A 21,834-nucleotide genomic window follows, 5' to 3' on the forward strand; every position below is an offset into this window, starting at 1 on the left:
TTTCCTGAAGGAAAAGAACTTTAATCGAACATAAATTACAGTTAATTGCATGCAAGGTTTAATCGAGCCAACCTCTCAATTCCTTCTAAATTGTAGTAATAACATGGTTTAAGACTGGGGTAAGAAATTCCATCATTCTAATTTCCAGGCATAAAGAAACAAGCAAAATCCAGATGACCCATCTACATCAGCATTCTTTCCTTGGAAAGAATTCAATGAAGATGATGTTGGCGTCGAAGAATGCCGAAGTGGTGAAGGCTTGAATATGAACAATGCATGACTTGGACCAGGGCTGAAGAGCCAGTCATGAACATCCCAATACACCTCCACTCTAGCTTTGTTGACCGTTACAGACTGATTTCCCCTGAACTTCCATTGGAGATGTCTCACATGGATGGCCACATGCCCATCAATCTTTATCACCATCTCTGGATCCATGTTACCACCGATGCTGCTGCCGCTGCCACCACTCTTGCACTCTATCAATATCTCATGAAGCTTCCCATTCTCGCTGAATTTGGCTCTTGTCGCGAACCTCTTCTTACCGAAGACATGCTCCTTTCTAGACACCAAGGTGGCATCTATGGTTGCCGGCCGAGACCCGGTCCTCCGGTAGGCCTCCATGTTAAGATCACCTAGGAATAGGACCACCTCCTCGTCGGAGACCACTGCGACATAGTAGTTGGATTGAGGCTGGGGTTCTCCTGAGAATTTTGCATTCTTGAGATCCCAGAACACATCCACAGGCTTCCCTTCGACATGGAAGCGCTTCGACCCGTGCTTGCGCCAGAAGTACCATGGCCGCAGCTCCACCTTGCAGCTGTGCTGGTTGGTATTAGTGTTGGTGTTGGTCTCATCAGCATTGTCTGATCTTTCCGCCACTGAAACAGAGAGGCCATGAACTAGGACATCTTTGCACCAAGTCACAGTGATCAACCGGCAGTGGCCGGCAATCTTTGTCCGATACACCGATGTCATGACGCTCCGGCCTGACTTGGTTGCAGCAATTGATGCGGGATCATCGGCCATCGGCTCACCGGATGTGAAGCAGGAAGAGATGTGGAATTGGTCTTGCATCTTCTTGGAGGAAGAAGATGACTTGCCAATTGGATTGGATGAAGCCTAATTGGGGGAGAGGAATTCAGAGACCATAGAGAAGACAGGGATATAGACTATTGCCACCCATCATCACCAATATAATAATAACAGGGAAGAAAGCAGAGGTAGTGAGTGGTCCTTGGGAGGGAGGGAAGGTCTCTGTGAGGTACTGGCTTTTCCTTAACCAATGCGATTTATCTAGTTTTATATCCATAGGCTTTCATGTTTACTTCTCTCTCTAATTAAAGAAACAAAGATCTAAATCTCATGCACAGTAAAAGGGAGTGGATTTCTGTAATTCAAGTAATTAACTTCTCATCTGTTGTACTTATTACCATGGATTTTGGAGCCTGGGATTTTAACGTACGCAATCAGTTGCCACATTTAGTGCAGAAGGGGGACAAAGCAATGTGAGGAAAAAGATTCAAGTAAAAAGAGGCATGTGAACAAAAGGTCTTTTTTTGTTTTAGTGGCAGGGAAGTTTTATAGAGCATGTGTTAATGGGATTGGTTAAAAGGTCTTTTCAAGGGCTGCTGAAAAGTATAGGGATCTAAGATGGCAGTGGCAGGATAAAGTCTGAGGAATCTGGGGCACAGTTGCAGAAAAAGATGGCAGAAAATGGGAACAGTGTAATGGTCCCATCTATGAGGAGGATTTCAGAGGGACGATATATCAGAAAGCTGGTTAGCTTTATTTGGCAGCTTAAAGGACATGAACAGAGAGGGAGGAGGGTCTGTGTATACTAGCTTGATTTGTTTTGGAGCAGTCAATGTTGTCATATGACAACATATCAGTGAGCCTTCTCTCATTGATCATTTATTTATAGTTAATTAAGCTATTTTAACCATAAACTTTCTTAAGAAAAGGCTTAAAAAAACATTTTGTTTCTAATCTTTCCAAAAATATATCAAAATCTCCTAAATTTATGTGTTGGTGTTATGGTAGCCCATGCTAAATATGGTTCAACCACTTGGATAAATGCCTTTTGTGTGTGTGTGTGTGTGTGTGTGAAGGGGCTGGATGAATCCATGATATAAGTATTGCTTGATGAATGAATGATTAAATGATTGAAAATGTAATGCCTCCCCATATGTTATAGCTTGATAAGTCAACTTGACCAGATTTCATGGTCCTGTCAATACATATGAAAGAAGCCATTATATAACGAAGATATGCATATTAGAAGCATTACAGGGGCAATATCACTTCATATAGTCATTAGAAATGGAAAAAAGTGTACTCTATCATTGTCTTCAAGGAACCTGAATAAGCTGATTTCTCCCAATTAAATGAATTAAACTCATCTATGTCTTTAGTTGAGGATTGGAAGCTTGAATTAACTCATCTATGTCCACCAAAGCCCGCACCAAGATGAAATTTTTAGTTGGACCAGGTCCACCAGCATCAATTAAAGCTTTTATTCAAATATTAGTTGCAATTATATGCGCTGGTAATGATAAATTATAATATTCCAACAAATAATCTCTGGTTCTAATAGCAAGCCCTTAATAAAAATGATACAACATATATCATTATCACAAAAAAAAAGATTATTTAATGTATTCACATATATTTTAGGTCATTAAATAATTGTTTGATGTACATTATGATGTTTCATATTTTATTCATTATTCTAATAGAAAGCTTTTTCTATTACATAAAAATGAAAAATGAACTTACTTATTTTTATTCTTCATGATATTATTATAAAAGATGTATTGTTAAAAATATTTAAAATTAACTTCTATGTATCCCAATATTCATATCTATTTTTTCTTACAAAATTTGTAAGAATCAATAATTCATGATCATTTTTATTTATATTATAATAAAAAATCAATAATGATATTTGATGAAAAAAATATTAATCTTTTCATATTATATTTTTATCTTAAATAATTTTAATTTTTAAAATTTTTATATAGGCATGCTCCAACTAGTGGCTTATATATAGAAATGCTAAATTATTATAACTATATTCACCACATTGCCATTGATTGTGAGAGATGACCACCAAAAACAGGTACAGTAACATATGTGATGGCCCTAGGGTGACGGGACACAAGCTTTGTATAAAATATGACAAGGAAAAAAAAGTAATGAGCTAACACCCGATAAAATGCCGCCAACATCTTTAGTTGGATCAAGTATATAATAATAAAGAAATACTTGGATAAATACAAGCATCCCTATGAATCTTAACGGAAGTAAACTATTCATTCATGAAAAAGTATCACATTTAAGCAATTAATCTTTAAAATCCTAATGAAAGGTTTGATTTAGCATACTGTTGGGAAACCATAATTTCAAGTAATTATCACCAAAAAAAAGTGCAGGCACCACTCTCTTTTGGTCTTTATGACTATGGCCACTGGACCTAGTCACGACAAGACCCAAAACTAGATGAGCCCTTTTGGTACAGACTCGAGTCATATTTTGATTAAAAAAAAATTTTACATACATTTTGTTGTTTGATAGTGTTGCGGTAGATTTTTGATCATGATCAGAATGATTGGAGTTGATTGGGAATCATGAGCATGACGAGATCTGCAAAATAAGTCATGATCAAAGTTGGATCCGATAAAGATCCTCCGACGATTAAGTCAGAAAGCTAGAATAGATGAGAAAGAGTGTGAGAGGAAAAGAGGGTGCGAGTTTGCATACTTGGAGAGTCCCCTTTTGATGAGAGTCATGAGGAAAAAAGTAATGGGGGACCATTGCGACCTTTCTCAATGTACCACTCCATGATGTCCAATCTAATTTTTGGTGGCGGATGTCACCTAATCCGGTGCACAATTAGCCATTCTCAGGGGTGACGTGATTTGATATGACTTCATCTGGCGTGCAGTCAGCCATTAGAATAGTATGATCAGACATTGAGTGACGTAACTTGATGGGACCGAATGGGATTGACCTTTTCAAATATGGTAGTCAGCAATAGTTAAAGGAAATGAAGCCTACGGCTAAAGGCGAGGATCGACGAGAGATCCTTTCATGCATCGATGTCCGATGTTTGGGTGCCGTCCTAATGTCAGTGGCTAACGACCCACGATCGAAACTAAAATTAGTTGTCAAAGCCTAGATTAGTTGTCGAAGTTAAGATCAGCGACCAAAGCGAGATCGGTAGAATTTTTCATCAGAAAGCTTCATTCGAAAGGGTCAGTTAGAGAGTGAAAATTAGTGAGGTTCGAAATGAGATCTTCCATTACTTCATTATGTACTAAATGACTTCTTTTAGCATAATTTTTCAATAATTCTAGGATGACATATCTATCACTAGGATTACATATCTACCACTGGAATTACACTCATTTATCTCCAATCGATATTATGGCAACAACCTTGTATACTTCATTATGGATCCTTCATTGGTTCATGTCTTTGGTATGGATGATACATCAACCCCTAACATATGCCCTCTACTCCCAAGTTTGAATCATAAGAGGTTCGAACAAACGAAGTACATTGATCCAAGGCTGCTGAAGATGCACCCCTATCATAGCCGAAATGACACATGCATGCTTTTTCGATGAAAGGAAAGGCCATGTCAAGGGTTAATCATGGTCAAAAAAAGTGGAACGATTTTGCAGGATTCAAAGGACGGCGTGCTTCATTTTGGATGCGATCCATAAATGGGCATCTGACAGCTTTGTGAGCCAATAAGAGTGCGTTAGATGCTGATCACCGAAAGGCCAGATACGATTATATGTACGCCGTACTGCCTCCTAGGCTCATAAAAAGGGGTGATAACTTCTTTTATCCTTCCTTACGCTCCCAGACCATTCTCCTCCTCTTTCCCTAGGTTAGGTTTTTGATTCCCTTTGAGCGTTTTGAGAAGCTCTCCCTCTGGCTGTTTCCTTCAGTTCCTTTGGATTGCCGGTGACCTCTTCTGATGGCTTCCTCCGATTAACCATCCTTATCTCCTGTGCAGTCACAGATGGGTTTCCTTGATCCTTTGCTGATTTTTCATTTTCTCTCCTTCATTTTTTGTCGATTTTCCTTGACTCCTTCTCTGTTTCTTTCACTCCTTCTTCTTTCTCCTTTTCCTTCTTCTACCTTTTAATGGCTGGTTTTAAGGAGGGTTGGTCTTCCAGTTCCTTCTATTATTCAATGGTAAATTTCGTAGGCTCCGATGTCGGGCATGAGGTCAGACCACCTTTCGTGCTTGGCACCATTGGGTCCATGTTGGACTCAAGAGATCTAAGTCTAATTCGGGCTCAATAAGGGATTCCTTCATACGAGTTGGAGCCTCTGAGGCCCAATGATAGGATCGATGATCCTCCTTCTCATCGGATTGGCTTGTATGAAGAAGCATTTCGAGCCGGACTTAGGTTGTCCATCCATCCATTCATTGTAGAAATCTTTTGCTTCTTCAACATCTTCCTTTATTTCGTCATCTCAAATTCTTTTCACTTCATTATCGGCTTTGTTGCTGTTTGTATCATGGCCAAAGTCTAACTATCTATTCTTCTCTTCCGATTCTTCTACACTATAAAGAGATGTATCGAGGATTATAGTATGTCTCTCCTCTAAGAGGGGTCCCTGCTTCAATAAAGAGGGCCCCCTTTTTGGTCCACGAATGGAAGAGCCGATTTTTATTTCTTTTGGGTTCTTTCATTGAGAATTGGAGACCTTCATTCTAGGGTTGACTGAGGGACTCTATTTTTTAGAGCCAAAAGCTAGAAAAGGAGGATCTGGAGCACTCTACAGCATTGCAAAGGTATAGCATTCCTCCTTTGAAGCAGTTGCTGTCAGAGCATACCCTTTTTAATATTGGTCTTAGCCCTACCGACCCCAGAGTTCAGTTTAGTTGCTTTTCTGATATCTGATTTTCTTTTCCTCTTTCTCTCTCTTTTTTTTTTGACTTATTTCGATTTGTTGCAGATATGAGACCCGAGGAGCTTGAGGAGCTTGAAGCACTGAGAAGGAAGAATGCACTAAAGAAGAGGAAGGCACCTTCATCGACCGTCGTCGAGGCTCAGAAGAAGCAAAAAGCCCCTAAAGTTGATCAGAGAGAGATGCTTCCTTTGGCTTCTTCCACTTGAGTGGAAGTTATATCGGCTCCCTTAATCCAATCTCATCCCCCGAAGCCTACAGCTCTCCCTACCCTCGGGCCGAGGGGATCTCTGTTTGGGTTGAACAATCAAGTCTAAACTCCATCGAAATATTTGTTGGGTGGAGCAAGGACCATCCTCATTTTTCAAGGATGCCACCTTTGAGGATTGAAAAACTGCCCATCGTGCAATCGAGGGGATGCTTCTTGATATCGATCTGAGCAAGATCAAGTAGCAGAGCATCAGGAGATGGCAGAGGGAGGCTGTGACCTCCTTCGTTTGGGTGAGTCTTTTTTCTTCTTTTCTCTTTCTTCTCTTCTTCTTTTTTGTTTGGATAGTTGACTCTTTCTTTTTCTAGATATAGCTGGGTCATTGATGCGTGTCGTAACATACCAAAATTAACCCTACTTACTACTATATAGATAAGTGAGTCGTGGTCGTATCTATAGGGATCTTAGTCGATTGTTTCAAAAATACAAAAAAAAAGAATAATAGATTCAAGAAACTAATAAAGAAGCATAGAAATTATAATAAATTACTTTTCATTAATCAAATAAGGAAGCATACATAAAGAAAAAAAATAAAATTATGATACAAAATAACTAAACCAAGTTGATCTTCTCGCTGCGCCCAATAGTGGATGTGTCTCCTTGAATCCTTCATCTTCTTCTATGCAAACAGTGGTAGGATAGTTGGAAGGCTTGATCTAGGAACTCCAAAGAAGAAAGATAAATAGAAGCAGGTATGTAGAAGAGAAAGGGTATCAGCACTAGGATTAAGACCTCTCCTAGATTTGATGGGATGTGGAAAAAAAATCTGTGGAGGAATATGGTGTCGTGTTTGGGTTAGTATCTCCCCTAGACCTATGGAGAAGAGAAAGAGAGAGAAAAAAAAGATAAGCTTGAAGAGAATTTAGGATTGGCTTTTTTTTGGAGAAGATGGAGGCCTTGAGGTTCTATTTATAGAGTGGAGAGGCTAAGATTTCATGAAAAGAGAGGTGGGAGTGTGAATAAGGACCCTTGAATCTTCATGAAGAGTGATCTTTTAATGTGAGTCTTTGAGATTTAAGTCATGTTAATACTTGGTTCCATTTATTTTCTAATTTGGGCCCTTGATTGGAGAAGCTGCTTCTTGACCTTTGATCTTTAAGTCCCATTCACACTGAAATGGGAGCTGTTGCCTGGTTCACTCAAATCTAATCCGATTTAAGTCCAATTTGAATCGTATGAATCCAAACTCTCCATCACCTGTAAAATAGATTAGAGAGCATCAAATTTTAATAAAATAATATCAATTATTATAATATTTAATACCTCTAGTGGTTCAAATTAAGTATTCATCACACCTTCCAACTTAAATTTTTACTCATCTTCGAGTAAAATAGATACATTAGCATTGTGCATCAAATTATCCTTGAATCAATAGTTATCCTAGACATTTCTAACTGTAGTGGATATCCAGCTAAACTATTAAAGAGGTACTTCATTGGATTATCAATTTGACCCAATTAGTGGTTGAGTATTAGCCATAAAAGTTTTTAGAGATCTTTTTTTATCAACTCTCCACTCTTCTCTTTAAATCCTCTAACTTAATGTCAGTTTGGTGTAGCATCTTTTTGCAGTTTATTCTTCTTATTCTTTTTTTTCTTTTTTTTTAAAAAAATATTTATATGTACAGCCGATGCAATATCCTAATTCTTTGAGCTTTCTAATTGACTCTTGTAGTGAGCTTTAGACCAATGACTCTCAAACTAGTTGGCTTTAGGACATTAGGTGTAAAATATCCTTCAGGCTTACTGACTCGAGTCAAAAAGACTACGAGTTAAAACTGACTATATAAGAGGTTTCTTTACATTCTTATTTTTTGATGCGAACAACAATGCTTACTTAGGTGAAGAAGCTCGATTATTTAGTGAAAAATGCTAATTTTTTTTTCAATCAATGATTAAGATAAATTTTTTGTAAACTTTGACATTTTCATCCATATCCGCATGAAGCAAATTCTTCATTGAGGTAGGTCGAAAGAGGATTCTAGAATCACTCCAAAATTTAGTCTGATCTAAATTCTATCATTAATTAGGTATTTTTAATAATTTTTTTCTTGATATCTCTAAAATTATCTAGATCATTAATCACTCATTGATTAGGATGTCTAGTTAACTTTAAATCGAGATAAAATCCATATACACAAAATTAATTATTTCTGACCATACTCGAGGACTTAATTAAATTAGTTATTCTCTCTTCTAACTTAATTTTCATTGTTCCTAATAGAAGAAAAGAAAAAGAAAAATACAAAAAGAGGAATACCATCTAATTTGCTATTATTTGCAGGTTCTTTCATATTTTTCAAGAGCCCTCGTTAGATGTTGATGATGTTCTCTCCTCAACTTAGCTAGTCATCCTTATTAGATTCCTATAAAATAAAAAAATCTGGATAACTAAAAAAAAAAAATATTAGATTGCCTCCTAACAAGCACTAAATTTAAGGTCTTCAGTCAGATCAAGTGAAAGTTTGATTGTAGATTGGATCTTATAATTCAATTGAGTCAACTTATTCGTCTTCTCTGATTTTATCCACATAATATTTTAATTGTTGGCCATTTACTTTGAAGGTATTTTTCTGTTTAGAATCTTTGATTTTAATTGCTCTATGAGGGAACGCCTGAGTTATGACATATGGTCCATCCCAACGTGAATGGAGTTTTTCAGAGAATAGTCACAACCTTGAATTATAAAGTCATACTTTTTGATTAGGTTCGAATATTTTTCGTGAAATATATTTATTATGATAAGCCTTAGTTCGAGCCTTATATATTCATGAATTCTCGTATGCTTCATTGCGTAGCTCTTCTAATTCGTTCAATTGTAATCTCCTATTACTGCCTGTATTTTTTATGTCGAAATTGAATTGCTTTATGGTCCAAAATGTGTGGTGTTCTAGTTCTACCGGTAGATGATAAGATTTTTCAAAAATAAGCCGATAAGGAGATATTCTTATTACGATTCTGTATGCAGTGTGGTAGGCCCATAATGCATCATCTAATTATTCAGATCAATCTTTTCGATCAGGCCTAACCATCTTCTCGAGAATATGTTTGATCTCCCTATTGGAGACTTTCACTTGGCCACTAGTTTGGGAGTGGTATGGTGTGACAACTTTGTGAGTGATTTCATATTTCTTCATTAAATTTTTAAAGTGTCTATTCATGAAGTGTGCACCTCCATCACTAATAATGGTTCTTGGGCAACCAAATTGACTTAAGATATTCTGTTGGATGAATTTGATTATCACATTATGATTATTCATTTTAGTTGCCATAGTTTCAACCCATTTAGATACATAATCTATCGTAACCAAAATGTATTCGTATCTATAGGATGGAGGAAAGGAGCCCATAAAATCGATTTTCCAGATATCAAAAACTTTCGTGACCAAGATGGGGGATAGGGGCATCATGTTTTTTTAAAAATATTCTCCGTCTGCTAACAGCGCAAGCACTCAAGATAAAATTTATGTGCATCCTTAAATAATATCGACCAATAAAATTCACTTTGTAATACTTTTGTGACCGTTCTCTTCTCACTGAAATGTCCCTTGCATGCATAAGAGTGATAAAAGATAAGTATATTTTGATACTCGCTCTCAGGGACACAGCATCGAATCACTTGGTTCGGACAATGTTTGAACAATTTGGGTTCCTCCTAATAATAATGTTTGACTTATGAAAAGAATCGATCCTTCTCCTGTTTTATCTAATGGAGAGAATCTTATCCTATTGCCAAATAGTTAATGATATGGGCAAACTATGAAATTTGGTCAGAGGAGGTTACAAAAAATTATTCGTCAGAGAATTTCTCTTTGATCTCATCTGTACCTATTGTATGATCAACTAAAATTCTAAAAATATGATCAGTGACCATATTTTCAAAATCCTTCTTGTGTCGAATTTTTAGATCAATTTCTTGAAGCAGAAGGATTCATCTGATCAATCATAATTTAGTATCTTTCTTTGAGAGTAGATATTTCAGAGCCGCATGATTGAAATATACTAGAATCTTAGATCCTAATAGATATGAACAAAATTTATCAAGGGCGAATACTATCGCTAGTAGATCTTTTTCTATCGTGGTATAGTTCAATTAGTCATCGAATAGAGTTTTGCTAGCATAATAGATTACATGTAGCTCCTTGTTGATTCTTTGACCTAAGTCGGCCCCTATTGTGAAATCAAAAGCATCACACATGATTTCAAATGGGAAGAACCAATCAGGAGATTTTATTATGGGTGCTGTTGTCAGAGCTATTTGTAATGTGTGAAAGGCTTGTAGACATTCTTCATTAAAGACAAATGGCGTATCTTTGACCAGTAGATTGAACAAGAATTTCTATATCTTACTAAAATCTTTGATGAAGCATCTGTAAAATTTAGTATGATCTAAAAAAGATCATATTTGTCGAACCGAAGTGGGGGATAGTAGTTTTGAAATAACCTCAATTTTGACTTTGTCTATCTCAATCTTTCTTTTAGAAATAATATGTCCCAATACGATTTCTTCTTGAACCATAAAATGGCTCTTTTTCCAATTTAAAATCAAATTTATCTCTGTACAGTGCTTGAGGACTTTGGAGAGATTATGGAGATAATCTTCAAAGATGGTTCCAAATATGAAAAAATCATCTATAAAAATTTCGAGATATTTTTCCATCATATCTAAAAAAATAGTCAAGATGCATCGTTGAAATGTAGCAGATGTATTGTAGAGTCCAAACGGCATACGTCAAAAAGCGAAAGTACTATAGGGGCAAGTGAAGATGGTTTTCTCTTGGTCATCTGAGAATACAGGTATCTGATTGTACCCCGAATAATCATCTAAAAAATAGAAAAATATTGACCCGCTAGTCGTTCTAGGATATGGTTGACAAAGGATAATAGAAAATGGTCCTTCCTAGTAACGACATTTAGTTTTCTATAATCAATGCATACTCGCCAGCTAGATGGTGTGCACATGGGAAGCAATTCACCTTCTTCATTCTCTACCACAGTGATATCTAATTTCTTAGGTACTACTTGGGTAGGGCTGATCCATTTACTATCGGATATGGGGTAGATGATTTCAGTATCTAACCATTTTACCACCTCTTTCTTCACTACTTCTCGCATGTTCGGGTTCAGTCTCCTCTGCATGTCTCGATGAGATTTGGTACCTACCTCATAATGAATGTGGTGCATATAGATGGAGGGTTCAATTCTTTTTAGATCGGTAATGGACCAGCCGATAGCCTCTTTGTTTTCTTTCAGAACACCAACCAATTATGTTTCCTGATTCGAGGTCAAGTTTGATGCAATGATCACCGGGAGGGTGTCATTAGGTCCTTGGAATGTATACTTGAGTACAGTCAGAAGTAGCTTTAATTCTAGTGTAAGTGGTTATTCTAATAACGAGGCTGTAGGTGTAACGGCTAATGCGGGCAATGACTCGTACTTGATTATCCAAGGAGAAGTAGTTTCAACATTTGATGTATCAACTAGAATGTTTACTTCTTCGCTACCTCCCTCTATATCACAGTCATCCATTCCAAAGTGCATCAAGTGGGTGTCTCGAAAATCATGTGCAAAAATTATTGATGTTGCTTCCTTTATGATATCCTCGAATGTATCTATCTCGAAGCAACTATCAGTTAATGGTCTTTGGGATGCACTGAATACATTAAGTCTCAGTTTCTTATTTTCAAACGATACGTCTATGACTCCTGTCCTACAATTGATGTACGCATTTGCCGTAGCTAGGAAGGGTCTGTCTAAGATAATGAAAATTTACCTTGGATTGCCACTCAGTTTCATGTCAAGGACTAAAAAATCAATTGAAAAATAAAACTCATCTATCTTGATCAAAATAGCCTCGATCATCTCACGTGGTGTCTTAATTGATCTATCAGCTAACTGTAAAGTGACCGATGTGGGTTTCAGTTCTCCAAACCCAAAAAGATCATAAATCAAGCTAGATAAAAGGTTCACACTGGCCCCTAAGTCTAGAAGTGCTTGTTTGATGTGAAAGTCCCCTATAATGCAAGAAATGATAGGGGTACTTGGATCTTTAAGCTTTGGAGGGGTAGCGTGCAGGAATACAGAGCTAGCTTGTTCGGTGAGATATCCTTTCTTCAAAAGTTATGATCGAGATTTATGTTTTTGGGTGCATAATTTTTTCAAAAAATTTGCGTAAGCTAGGACCTGTTTGATTGCATCTAGAAGGGGGAGATTAATTTAGATTTGCTTAAATAATTTTAACATCTCGTCGAGTCTTCCTTGCTTCTTATCCATAGGAGTAGGGGCATTTAGGATACTCAAAAATAGGATTTTAGGTAAGTAAGGTGATTCCGATGCAGTTGATCCATTCTCTATTTTTGGGTCCTCCTTGTTCTTGGGTGATTCGAGTTTGGTCAGAGGTCTAGGGTTGGTCTCATTGATTTTACTCGTGTGTTCAATGACATTCCCATTTTTAAGAGTCATGATTGATTTGGCGTGTTCAGAAAAGATTTTTGGAGCATTGGAGCTCTCAACCATGAATTGCCTTCTCAGATTTCTCTCAGATTGGCTAGATAATTTTTCTCCTTCCCTCCTACTGAATGCGGTTACTAGTTGATCTATTTGGATCTCTAGCTTAGCAATAGATTGCGTGTGAGAGTTAAGGATCTGGATGTTGACTTTTAATCATTCTTGTACTTTTAAAATTTTATCCTCAAAAGCTGAGCTGTGACCAGTGGTAGATGGTTGAGGAGCATTTTGGAACTGATGGTATGGTCTATGCTTATATGTCAGGTCTTGATAGTTGGATCTAGGTACAGTAGGGCCAACCACTGACTGTAGTCTCCAGAAAAAAATTGGATGGTTTCTCCAGCCAGAGTTATAAGTATTCGAGTATAGATCATTTTCTGATCTACAAGCTTGTTAGGTTTGAGTTTACTGGATCTGCTCATATACAAACTCAGAAAATTGAGATACAGTTAGGCATTCATTAATAAAATGGGTCGGACTTACACACAATGCACAAACATCTTAGACTGGGTTAGGTAGAATCGAAGAGTGTTCAGTATTCAGAAGATAATCTAATTTTTGGGACAACTCATCTACCTTACTGTGGATATCCATAATGTTTCCAATCTGATAAATTTCACCTCTTTTCTGTTGAGACATAGGTTGTTCTCTAGAGGTGGCAGACATGTGATGTAGAGAGTTCTCACTAAGTGTTTCAAAGAGCTACCAAGCCTCATCTTTACTCTTTAGTATGAATATCCCACCACATGATGCATCAATTATTTATTGATATTTCTCCGATAAACCATCATAGAAATACTGAACAAGTTATCATTTAGGGACAGCGTGATGGGGGCATTTACGAATAAGGTCCCTTAATCTTTTCCATGTCTCATGAAAATATTCACCATCCAATTGGAAAAAACTAGTGATGGTTTTTCTAATTTGATTTATTTTTTTAATTAAAAAATATTTTTTAAAAAACTCTCTTTGAAGATAGTCCCAAGTTGAAATGGTTATAGAATCTAGGGAGTTTAATCAATGCTTGGCTTTATCCTTAAGTAAAAAAGGAAATAGTTTCAACCTAAAGACATCATCGGAGAAGTTTTGAATTTTTACTATGGAGCGTATCTCATGAAATTCATCCAAGTATTTGTATGAATACTCATTCATTAGTCCATAGAATGATGGTAGCATTTGAATAATATTGGACTTGATTTCGTATTGTGCCACCTCCACAGGAGGAGGCTGGATACATGGCGAGTAGGTGTATGATGAGGGAGTAAAATACTCCCTCAATTGTCATGATGGGTCAGTCTTCTATTTTGGATCCATGATTTTGATTTGGTTTATTCGAATCATTCTTTCTAGCTCTAAATCTAATGGGTGTAAATCAGGTATTAATGATCGGCATCCTAGCATGCACCCAAAAGATCTCACTGAGTTTTAATTTCAGTAATTTTTTTTTTGAAAAAAAAGATGAGAAAAGAAAGAGGGGGAGAGAAAAGAGTTCTAAAAAAGAGAACCTAAAGAGTTTTAAGAATAAGAAGAGAGAGAAGAATTAATTAGGTTTGATATTTTTAGTTAACAAATAAGTGGTTCACTCAATCCTGACTATGGATTATCCTAGATCTAGATAGCTCCTAACTGTCAAGATCACCTTCAAACACTCCAAGTAGCAGACTAGCTGCTCAACTGGCCAGATAAGTGTAAGGTTGGTGGGGGTCTCCCCGTTGCTTTCCTTAGACACCAACTGCATTGGCTAGATAAACGAACAGAACCAATTAATGAACTATCTTCCTTCAGAACGTAATCTCTGAACCACTTTTTTAAACACCAGTTAAACTGACTAATCTGAATTCGGTCCAGCTTTTAGGATTTCTTGTCCTACCGAGTTCGAGGATCCTTAAGGGTCAACATCTAATTAATTTTAAATTAGCGGTTTAGATCAATGTAATTATAAGATGGTGGTTTGTGGGCCAAGAAAGGGTGATGAAATTCTCACCTTATGTTGATTAGGATTTTGCCCTTAAGATTTTTTATGAAAATATGCAATATAAAAAGAAAAGTATCCAAACATATTAAGTAGCTTTTAAGATTTAATTGATTTATTTATATTAGTCAAGTGTTAACTGGTGTCTTTGTATTCTTTTTATATTTTGTTGTCTTTAAGCAAGAAGGAATAATAGGTAAGTTTTAAATTAGATTAATTAGGTATAAGAAGATCTAGTGAATCTAACTAAATGGAGAATAAATAATGTTAAGATTAAAAGGCAAGTAGGTAATCTACAAATAAAGCAACAAGTCAAATCTACTTTTAGAATAATAAATTATTCTAAGTTATAGAAAGTAGTCAATCACTAGGCTATAAAAGGTATGAACTTTTTTTTATGTATGTAAATAAAGAAATCTAGATATAAAATAGTAAATCTATCATATACGAAAAGCAATATGAGGTAATTTTTTTTTAAAAAAAAGAGTAAATAGAAGGTAATTAAGCAATTTAAGTAAATTAACTAACAATAAAAGGTAAATTATTAATTAGCAAAGTAAAGTATGAAAAGCCAGATGCAAGAGAAGAAAATAATTAATTAAAAATATAAAGTAGTAAAGCATATAAGGTAGTCAAGTAATCTAAAGTAAGAAATAAAAATTTAGAAAGCAGTAAAATATTTTTTTTATTATTTTATATTTTTTTTTGATTTTTTTTTTAAAACAATCACGTCAAGATCTCCGACAATGGCTTCAAAATTTGATACGTGTTGTAGCATCCCAAAATTAACCTTACTCACTACTATGTAGATAGGATAAGTCAAGATCGTATCTGCAGGGATCTTAGTCGATTGTTTCAAAAATACAAAAGAAAAAAATAATAGATTCAAAAAACTAAGAAAGAAGCATGGAAATTATAATACAATTACTTTTCATTAATCAAATAAAAAAATATACATAAAGAAAAAAAATAAAATTATGATACAAGATAATTAAACTAAGTTGATCTTCTCGCTGTGCCTGATAGTGGATGTGTCTCTTGAATCCTTTGTCTTCTTCCATGCAGACAGCGGCAGGATGGTTGGAAGGCTTGGTCTAAAAACTCCAAAAAAGAAAGGTAGATGGAAGCAGGTATGTAGAAGAGAAAGGGTAGTGGCACTAGGATTAGGACCTCTCCTAAATTTGATGGGATGTGAAAAATAGATCTGTGGAGGAATATGGTGTCGTGCTAGAGTTAGTACCTCCTCTAGACTTATAAAGAAGAGGAAGAGAGAGAGAGAAAAAGAGAAGCTTGAAGATAACTTAGGGTTAGCTTTTTTTGGAGAAGATGGAGGCCTTAGGGTTCTATTTATAGAGTGGGGAGGCTAGAGTTTCATAAAAAGAGAGGTGGGAGTGTGAATAAGGACCCTTGGATCTTTATGAAAAGTGATCTTTTAATTTGAGCCTTTGAGATTTAAGTCGTGTTCACACTTGATTCCATTTATCTTCTAATCTGGATCTTTGATTGGAGAGGCTACTTTTGGACTCTTGATCTTTAAGTCCCGTTCACACTGAAATAGGAGCTGGTCATCTGGTTCACTCAAATCTGATTCGATTTAAGTTCAATTTGAATCGTATAAATCCAAACTTTCCATCACCTGCAAAATAGACTAGAGAGCATCCAATTTCAATAAAATGACATCGATTATTATAATATTTACTTCTAGTAGCTTAAATTAAGTATTCATCAGCCATCATGTTGCTGCTTTTATTAATTCGCTGAGGATTGCCAAGTTGGAGACCACCAAGGCGCAGAAGAAGGTGGAAGCTACAGAGGTTGAGGCTTGGTTGAAGATAGAATCAATGGAGGCCAAAGCCAAATGTCTGATGGTAGCACTGGACAAAGCCGAGGCTTCCAAGACTAAGGCTGAGGCCTCCAAGGTGAAAGCCGAGGTCCACCTGGCCTCTGAGAAGAGAAATGGTAGGCAGCCCAAGCAAAGGCCGATGAGGTAGAGAAGAAGCTAGAAGCTAAAATCGTTGAAGTTGGGCATCTGGTGGTCAAAGCCTTTCAGGTATTGGAGAAATTCTCTCAAGCAAAGGTAGAGTTTAGCGAGGAAGCCTGTGCTGTTAGACAAGATAACTACCACAGGAAGATTGCGGTGTGCTTTCTGGATTGGACCTATGTTTCTTAGATGAAGAAGAGGAAGCCGATGAAGATCAAGCTCCCGAACCTGTGATGGCCAAAGAGCTTCTAGGGCTAGAGCCAGCACTCGAAGAAGCACCAGTGTCTGCCACTACTAACATTATGCCTTCGTCGATCCCACTGCCACTAGCTAAGGATCTGACCGACCAACTGAAACTACTCCAAGTTCTTCCACTGATCCCCAAGTTGAGGTCGCAGACACCTAATCTTATATCAATTTTCTTTTGCTTTCTGTCAATGTAAAACAAATTTTTTCTGTTAATAAAAAGAACTTGTTTCTTTTGTTCTCTTTGTTTTCTTTATTTTTGATGCTTGTGATGTCTTTACTCTTAGTCTAGGCGATGTAAATACTATGCTGAACCTTCACCTATAATCACAACCTTGCCAATTCGACCTCATATCAAAGCCCTCAAAAAGGAGATCTGGAAGGCTGAAAAAGAGGCAGCCGAAGCAGGATAAAAACCCTCAAAAATGAAGAAGAAATATGAGAAGGCTTCGATAGAAATAAACCATTTGAGGGCATGCTCCAAGCAAACTTGGAAGGAACACTTCATGGAAAGGAGCAAATTGATCGAAGAGCATGATAGGCTCATTCGGATGGCAAGCAAAGACAGATGGGGTGTGGCTACGAAGGTAGTTTTTTTGTCAAGAGAAGCTTGGTGATGCCTAAGATAAAATCTCTGAGCTGAAATATACCATCGGATCCTCCAAAATTGCTGAAGAAGCCAGTGTGAGTATACACCATCACATGGTGATCCGATATGCATATAGAGATTTCAAAAATTTTAAACATGCAGCAGAAAAAAATTTCAAAAGTTTTTCAACATCGTTCTAGGACAACAATACAACATAGCGACCCTTGTTATGCCAGAGTAACCTTATGTTAGAATGATGTTAAAACATATCTCTAAATAGATCTAATCTAATCAAGTATGCATATAGAGATCATATCTAAATATAATTCAGGCATTATCATTTGTACAAGGTCAAGATATAAGCAAAAATAAAAATCTATTTTTTTTTTTTGCGTGGGTAGATCTTCACCGCGATCCGATGATCCATGGATCTCTTCATGATCCGTTGAATTCATGATTGGATGATCTGTGGATGTCTTCAAGATCATTTTGAAGCCGTAAAAATATCTGATCGGGATCTGATTTAATTCAACCCATATTTGATCAAATCAAATAATTAGTAATATTTGCAAATTAGTCCTTCTATAACTTATTAACTTTAGCAAGTTGTTCATGTAACTTTTACATGCAAGTCCAATCATCAATCAAACTGATAATTGAATTTTTTTTACAATTCAAAATCATAATTCGACATCCAAATTAGTCAGGATCTTTTTTGTATGTGATCTCGTATATTCTATTCTGTCTGATAGAAAAATATATTTTAATTTCTATCAAAAATATCATTGAAACTCCTTTCAATGGATTGAAATAATTTCAACTCTGTCCATCAAGGATCATCGATCATCAAGATGATACTCGACGAGTCTCACGATCCACCAGTGATATCTAGCAATATATAGTGGCAATCAAGAAGAATGGAGATAATGAATCTCTAGGTGTAGTTATTATGCATTTCAGTTCTTCTATCATGAGTTCTAACTAGACGGAGGTTATGAAAACTCATCAAATTCCATCATCTGTTATATGTAAGATTGACTCGACTCGAGTTTACTTGTGAATTTCTATAAATTTTTTTTTTAGTATTCACATTTGCTTTGGCTATAGACTTTCTGAACTCAATCTTGTGAATCGCATAGGACTTCTCTCTTTTCTACTAAGATCGATAGATCACTTCTAGGTGCATACTTTATTCCTACAATGAACTTACTACAGCCAGCATACACCTCAAAGCTCTATATAACTAGGAGATCAAGTTATGGTGTAGTTAAACTATAGAACCTCATTATGAATAATCGAGGCACAGTAGATCAAAGAACCATTCATACTACTATAGCATTGAGAATGTCACTAACGAGTGAGTAGACATCCAAGTGACTTCTCATATTGATTATGCTCAGCACCCTTATTTTCTAACAAGTGCCTGCACTCTCGCTCAGTATTTTTATACCGTAGACTCAAGATCCATCTATCCATAAGAAAGTGATCCATGCATCAACCTATCTGGATCGATCGCTATCTCCATGATGATCTTATGGTTGAGAGAAGTTTATAAATTAACCACCAATGACACATATCTTAAATTCTCAATTCTTAAGAATATGTGTTATCATCTTATTAATTCATTGAACGATTTATGGATACATACACTACATGAATGATAATTAACTACCTTAAATAATTAGGTCAAGTATAAAATTATATCTTAGAAAGAATTAATGTGTCAATTCGATTGACTTCTAAGGCATGCATCTAATAATTTTCTGCTTACACTAAAGCCAATTTGCCATAGACCCAAGCTCCATCTTCTCAAGATATGTTTTGATCTTCTACTGATAAAATGGCTTAGTCTATGGATCCTTCATATTTTTGTGGGGTCTACTATGATTTTCAAAGTTTTACTTCTGAAAATAATTGCAAATAATCACTCTTATATATCAAAAATTTTGATGAGACCTAAACTCCTTAGCTAAAGCAATGGCACCTCTGTTGTTGCAGTATAATATTATGCCATCCGATGACATTACACCGGTTCTACAATAAATCTTTTTTAACCAAAAGGCTTCCCCAGCAACCTCATAAGCAGCGACATGCATGGTCTCTGGAATTTACAGTGATCAGTTGTTAGGAACTCTTTCAATTTATCGAATCTACATGACATAAGAAAATATTTTTTCTAATGTAAACTCTCTACCATCAACATCAGACATAAAGTTCGATTCATTATATCCTTTTACCCTTAACTTTGATTTCCTCCAAAGATCATATCCTAAGTGCTTCTCAAGTACTTAAAAATATTTTCACAGCTATCCAGTACTCTCAGTTTGAATTTCACCAATATTTGCTCGTGACACTTACAATAAAAATATATCGGGTCATGTACATAGTATACATGAGGCTCCTACTAGCTAAAGCATAAAGAATTTAGCTCATGTACTATATCTTCATTGATGTGTCCCATACATCTTCTTGGAGAAATTAATTCTATGCACAAGGGATAGAAACCCTTCTAGATTTTTTTCATGCTGAACCCCTTCAGCACCTCTTCTATATACATCTTCTGTGAAACTAGTATCTTAATAGATCAATCTCATAGATCTATATCTATCTCATAGACTTATATAGGATGGTTCCCAAAGATCTTTTTATAGAAAATTTCTTTAGACAACCATATTCTAACCATAGTCAGTATGAGAATAGCATTCCTAATCAGGAGAATGAAATCTAACGTACAATATGAGAAATATAACATTGCTCCCACTGACCCTTCTTATAAACACATATTTCCTTCTATTCTTGATGAGATCAAACCATTTGATCGCATCGAGTATCCCTATTCCGAGATGCTTGCTTGAAAGGTTTCTACCTTTACAGCTTTTTCTTTTGTAGATCGATTTGAATCCAATAGGTACTATACCTACTGGTGGATCTACTAAGGATCAGACTTGGTTAGAATGTGTTGAGTCAATTTTTGACTTTACTGTATTCAACCACTTCTCAAAATTAATGTCTAACATCGACTCACAGTAGTTTTGGGATCATCTTCATATTTTCTATCTCTCATAAGGAATATTTTCTCAACATCCTCTGTTGAAATGCTTAAGCATCTTTTAGCAGGATGAGAGATTTTACTCGATCACGAGGTAGAGGTATTACATGTACTAGCTTAATCATGAATAGATTTTATAGATTCTATGACTCGTTGCTCTTTAGAGACTTTCTTTTTGAGCTTAATTATCCTCCCACTATCTGCATCTTGGATAAACTATTTCTCCAAGAACATAGTATGTCGGGTCACAATCACATTGTGATCTTTTGAAAAGCAAATGAGTATGCCCTAAACTCTTTAAGATATCTTGAAAAAAAGTTCTCATAGACCTAATCTCTAACTTGTCCGTCTGTTATCGCTTGACATGGATTGGATATCCTTATCATGCCACATCTCATACGACATAATAGAAATAGACTTAGAGAAAACTATTCAGTAGTAAAGCTTATCCCTAAAAATATAAGAGAAGATCAGTGATGTTCATCATAGATTAGACCATATCAAATAGGATCCTTCCTTTCAGATACCCCTAGAGGTGCACTTGGAAGAGTCCATTGTGAAACTATATTACTTTTTTTGAGATGGATTATAAACTTTCATTAAGGTATACATCTTCTCGATCTCATCGAAGAACCTTAAGAGTTTTTTAGTTTGCTTCTTTACCTCATATCTGATTTTTTTAAATTTTTCAAGACTTCAGATTTATGTCTCACACATATACTTATACTGTGAAAAGCATCGATAAAAGTATCGAAGTAAAGATAACTATCTCTGGTTTGCACATCAAATGGGCTGCACACCTCAATGTATACCAAGTCAAGTATCTCAGTGGCCCTCACCTTATGTCTCACAAAAGATAGTTTGGCTATTTATCTCTGAAGGTAGAATTTACAAACAAAAAGTAACTCAAGAGTCGATGAGCCTGATAGCTCATGTTATTCCTTTGTGTTTATTCTGTCCCCTCCAATATAATCAAACCTAAGGTTTCACATATATATACTTTGGGCTCATCTCATTTCTGGATCTCTCAGATCTTACGATACTCACTATTTGCTCAGAAACTGATATCCAGCAGACCCAACATACCTTCTGAAGGCATGTCCCCTTTCTTTTCTTCAGACTTTCTAGGTATACAGGATAATTCCTTCTTTCGCTTGCTCTCCAACTTGTTTCTTCATGAACTTCTTCTTTCAAGTAGACCTTCTCTTGAAAGTAGAAACCCGCTCCACAATGAGAATCCTATCCTTTGAACTCTTTAAGGTCTCTTCAGTAGTCACCAAGATGTTCAA

General features: G+C 36.1%; 1 protein-coding gene and 1 non-coding gene across 2 annotated transcripts; one reads left to right on the forward strand and one right to left on the reverse strand.

The window, feature by feature from the left end:
- Positions 1-1,309, reverse strand: LOC105051269 (uncharacterized). Its single transcript, XM_010931610.4, has one exon. The coding sequence runs from the start codon at positions 1,075-1,077 to the stop codon at positions 133-135; it is 945 nt and encodes a 314-aa protein (XP_010929912.2). The 5' UTR covers positions 1,078-1,309; the 3' UTR covers positions 1-132.
- A 12,219-nt stretch (positions 1,310-13,528) lies between these two features.
- LOC114914163 (small nucleolar RNA R71) lies at positions 13,529-13,634 on the forward strand. The gene has a single exon (XR_003800782.2). It is a non-coding gene; the product is annotated as a small nucleolar RNA R71 (small nucleolar RNA).
- Positions 13,635-21,834: the final 8,200 nt, after the last annotated feature.

The sequence above is a fragment of the Elaeis guineensis genome, chromosome 9 (genome assembly GCF_000442705.2).
Source record: "Elaeis guineensis isolate ETL-2024a chromosome 9, EG11, whole genome shotgun sequence".
Taxonomy (NCBI): domain Eukaryota; kingdom Viridiplantae; phylum Streptophyta; class Magnoliopsida; order Arecales; family Arecaceae; genus Elaeis; species Elaeis guineensis.

Coding starts and splice junctions, on each gene's coding strand:
- LOC105051269 (XM_010931610.4), bottom strand. CDS start 1,077: ATGCAAGACCAATTCCACATCTCTTCCTGCTTCACATCCGGTGAGCCG.